Source organism: Acanthisitta chloris, unplaced genomic scaffold (genome assembly GCF_000695815.1).
Source record: "Acanthisitta chloris isolate BGI_N310 unplaced genomic scaffold, ASM69581v1 scaffold45611, whole genome shotgun sequence".
Classification (NCBI taxonomy): Eukaryota; Metazoa; Chordata; class Aves; order Passeriformes; family Acanthisittidae; genus Acanthisitta; species Acanthisitta chloris.
The window spans coordinates 1-4,698 of NW_008656203.1; the positions used below are offsets into that span (position 1 = coordinate 1).

At 41.2% G+C, this 4,698-nt stretch overlaps 1 protein-coding gene across 1 annotated transcript; it reads left to right on the top strand.

The window, feature by feature from the left end:
• Positions 1–45: 45 nt before the first annotated feature.
• CDKN2C (cyclin-dependent kinase inhibitor 2C (p18, inhibits CDK4)) lies at positions 46–4,482 on the top strand. Its single transcript, XM_009084203.1, has 2 exons — positions 46–602; positions 4,108–4,482. Exons 1-2 carry the CDS (start codon positions 474–476, stop codon positions 4,480–4,482), a joined length of 504 nt encoding a protein of 167 aa, XP_009082451.1. The 5' UTR covers positions 46–473.
• Positions 4,483–4,698: the final 216 nt, after the last annotated feature.

Below are 4,698 nucleotides of genomic sequence, written 5' to 3' on the forward strand. Positions count from 1 at the left end.
TGAACGGGGGATCTGGAGCGGGAGTTGGATTCGCACTGCTACGGGAGACCTTTCCTCGGAGCTGCTGCTGCTGCTAAGTCTCAGATCCCGACCGTGAACAGGGGGGGTTGTCTTCTTCTTCCGAGATCTCAGGTCTGAGTGAGTCTCCGGTGTACGTGTATATATGTTACCTATAACATATATCATGTATTGCATAGCTGTTAATCTGTTCCCCCCCGCGAAATCGGCCAAAGTCTTTAATAAGAGTTACTCTATATGTGGAAGCAAAGAAATCTTCCTTCAAGTGGAGCTGCTTACTGAATCACGTGTGAGTTAGGGGCGGGCTCTTGGCAAGGAGGTTTTTTACGAGTATTTACTACAAGGTCTACTCCAGAAGATTAACCATCCCAGTCCTTCTGTCAGTCTCCGATGCCATGCCTGGTTAAAAAAAAAAAAAATCTCATCTTTTTTCCGATCGTCAGTCACCCTAAAGAATGGCCGAGCCTTCTGGGAACGAGCTGGCGTCCGCGGCTGCCAAGGGGGACCTAGTGCAACTTACTAATTTGTTGCAAAAGAATGTAAACGTCAATGCACAAAATGGATTTGGGAGGACTGCGCTGCAGGTTGGTATCCAGACAGGGAGAAAATATTTCATCACTGGTACCTACGTGACCCGGGTTTCCAAAAAAGACAACGTTTTAAGCAGGCTGGTGGATGAAATTCGAGTGGTTTTTCAAACTCGTTGGATGCCATATTTTATAACTTTAGTGGCTCCAACTCCCTAAAATGACGTACTTGAAATAAAACTGGTCAAAACCATTCTTTCAATCGGGGATCACCCTCAATGTCAAACGGGCTGCGAGTTTGCTAATATTTTGTAAGTTCGTGGGGAGGAGGCAAGGAATGAGAGAGCTGAGATGAAAAGAAATCAGCCTAGGTGAGCAGGATTTCATAGCAGGTCTGTAAACTGTTCTCTGAAGTTTAGGATTTGTCTCTTCTTTTCCTCCTTTTTTTTTTTTTTTTCCTGCAATGTGCTTTTTAAAGTGTGGCTCGTCTGGGTTCTGGGGTGCGCTGTGGATAGTACTTTTCCTTTATACGCTGTTTGTAAGGAATGACCTTTCTGATTGGGAAACATGCTGCTCAGAACCGAGGACCTCCGATGTACATTAAGAGTCAGCCCTGCGAGTTAGGGTTCCAGCTGAATCACTTGCTTTTTCATTCATGTTTAAGACTTTTAAATCTGCTTTTTTAGATCGGCTAGCAGGGCACTGCTTCCAGTTATTTCCTTTCTGATCGTATAGGGTGCTGTGTCCTAATTTTTAACTGTGTGGCTCTGCAGGCAGGAGCTGGAACTCATCCAGCTCCTTTTCTTGATGAAACATTTTGCTTTTAATATTATTAGATAATGATGGCAAAAAGGCTAGAATACCTACCAAATTGTGAAAGAGGTGATTTATAAATCTGGAGGGACAAAAAAGCGTGCTTATTTGTACTTAATGTATAAATCATGAAATGTGGAAGTGGAGATAAAGGTCTTTATAATTTCACATATTAGTAAAATCGTTTGTTAACCCCTCTCGGCCCTTCCCCTGGAACCATGATAATAATTTCTGAAATTGGATTTTTAAACAGCACAGAGACTGTGAGTGTACTCGAGATATTTACAGCTTTTTGGCTTAACATCAAAATATTAGCACTGGAAAATAAGCACCTCTTGCTAAAAATGCAGGAATGACCCTTTTTTGACAATTTTGCTGACGCTGGAGGTCTGTGAGCTCCTCGCTGTCCTGTTAGCACCTAAATAGGACATCGCATGGCAGTGCAGGCACTTGCAGCAACTTTTAAGAGAGTGAAAGGGTTTTAATTTAAAGCTTAGACAAACTAACTTCTTTAAAAAAGCAGGAAACATTTAGCTAGCTGGTTTTTCCTCGGGACAAGGACCGAAAACCGATTTGTCCTACAGTAATGTTGGGGTTTTTTTCTAAAAGCAGCTGTCTGTATCCTGAATTAAGGCATATTTTACACAATGACATAACATCCAGCTGTATTAAACATGCATCCATGTCCTGACAATACTGCTTATGGGTGCCTACTCATAACTGAGTTAATGACCCAGAACAAAAATCAAAACAGGAGAATCTGTCGACTTATTTTCAATATGTATCATCCTGAAATGTGCTGTGGGTGCGTGGCCATGCTCGAAAGACTTCTGTCAGTGCACCCTGTAAAACTGAGATAATCTCTCTGTAATCTCTCTCTCAGTTACAACGGAGAGAATGCTCCTATATTAATGCCAATGAATTTATATTTTTCGTCTGCATTTATGCTTAATTAAACAACTATTCAGCTTGTCTTGCTCTGTCCTTTTTATTTCTGGTGAAGTGTACCTATGCAGGCCTCAAATACATCTCCTGCCCTTATGCTCTTCGTCAGACTTATTCAATTAATGCTTTCTCCTTCTTTGCCTCCCTCCCCCCAAGTGAAACCTTGCAAAATAAAGGGCATTTGCTGTTCAGTTGTAGCCCACGGCCAAAAAGCATCACTATATGATTTTTTCCTCCTTGCATCTTTAACTGAAGCCTGCAGTCCCCTAGCCTGACTACAGAAAACTCCCTCTTAAACCAAATATATGTTTTGAAATCACAAATAATACAGCCTGGGCTCTCAAAAAGAGATCAAAATGTCCGGATTTTACTGAACAAAGAGAGATCACAATATTCATGTTTTCTTTTACATCGCTTCCATCTCTCGTCAGAAGTGAAAGAAGTGGCTGGAAGCCTTGGGGCACAGAGATCTCTCCTTCCCTGAATCCCAGCCTGTCTTATCTGCACTTTTGCTCCTATCTGTGGATTTAATATACTCTGCTGCTTTACAGTCCAAACGCTGCATGTAATTTTATTTGTTACAGCTTGCTTTTCTTAAAAAAAACTTAATATATATTTTTCACCAGGGGAGTTTTTCAGCAAATGCCTTGTTAAAATTGTACCTTATGCTAAATCTAATGCAGTGTAATGCTCCTTTATGCTGATTTTTTTTTAAACCAGGATTTTCAAATCAATGTGTGGACCTCTCTAAGGAAATAAAAAGGGAGTTAGGGTTTTTTTTCCGAATTTGACACTTACAGTGAGACTAGTTAGAAGGACAGGAAAATATTGCCTATAGGCTGGAGATTATACATGATACAGTACAGTGTTCATTTTTTGAAAGTCTTCGTGCAAACAAAAAGTGAGGAATTAGGGGAAAACCGGTGTAAGCTCTTAAGGTCCAAATAAGAGATTTGTGTTCTAATTATGATCGTTTTATGGTGCAATTAAGAAAATTGAAAGAAGCTTTTTTCTATTTTTTAATTTTTTTTTCACTGAGAGAAACTGTCAGAAAATCCAATTATTGTTGTTTGATTTTTAAGGGATGTTTTTAACAAAATAACATAGCCACAGTTTACTTACAGCAAGGTTATGAAAGTCTAATATAATATACTAATTTTAAAAGAAAACTTCTGGAATTTTGAAACATTCCTTTTGACTTTTCCTTTTTGGGTGACATAATGAAAGACAAATATAGGGGAGAAAAATTTCTTCTAGCATTTATTTTTTTCTTAGCAGACAGAGATATGGTACAGTCCTATGCGCAGACAATGTAAACACCTGAAAGCTTATAAAAACATGTTCTACATTTGCTGTTGCTGAGGTAAATAATCTATTCCTCGGAGACTATATTTGCTGTTTAACGAGATTAAACAGTAATGCAAAGCTGTCTCACTACTTAGCCAAATAAAACCAAACTATATTTAATTTCTGTATGTTAAGAAACAGATAAACCAAGTTAAAAAAAAAAAAAAAAAAGAAGTTGCTATATCCCCATTCTATGCTATTTCAGACATTAATCTCTCTAAGACAGAAAGTTATGACCACCGAAGTGATAACATCTTTCACAATTTCACCGGGTTCAATAACAAATACATTAAAAATTAGATGTTCTGGTGTGTCATTAGTTTTGTAGCAGGGCTCTTCTGTCTGCTTTAAGTGAGGATTGAGCTCTGAGAAAAGCCAGGGGTAAGAAGTGAGGATGGGAGGCTGTGCTGGACCAACCCCCCCACCCCGCGGTATCCAACTCTCCTTTCTTCCCTAGGTGATGAAACTCGGGAATCCCGAAATTGCCCGGCGGCTGCTCACTAACGGCGCGAACCCCAACCTGAAAGACAGTACCGGCTTCGCTGTAATCCACGACGTAGCCAGAGAGGGGTTTCTGGACACTTTGCAGACTCTGCTGGAGTTCAAAGCCGATGTTAACATTGAGGATGACGAGGGCAACCTGCCCTTGCACTTGGCGGCCCGGGAGGGGCACGTGCGGGTGGTGGAGCTGCTGCTGGCACGCACCGAGTGCAAGGTGGGCCACCAGAACAAGCGGGGGGCCACTGCCTACGACCTGGCCAAGCTCTACAGGAGAGCCGCCGTGGTGGAGCTCCTGGAGGCCAGCAGTTCCTTCCCTACCAGCATGGACTGAACCCCGCTCGGAGGGGTCTCCTTTGGACGTGAGGGTGTGCAGCCTTCTTGGGGTGTTTGCCTCCTTTTTAACAACATTTGTTGCCACATTACTTCTGGTTTGGTTTTGTTGGATTTTTTTTTTTTTCTGAACCGATAGTAGTGTAAGTCTCAAGAAATTCTAGAGGTGGGTTTTTAGACAATGGAAACATTTTAAATCCACACTCCCAACAGTTTC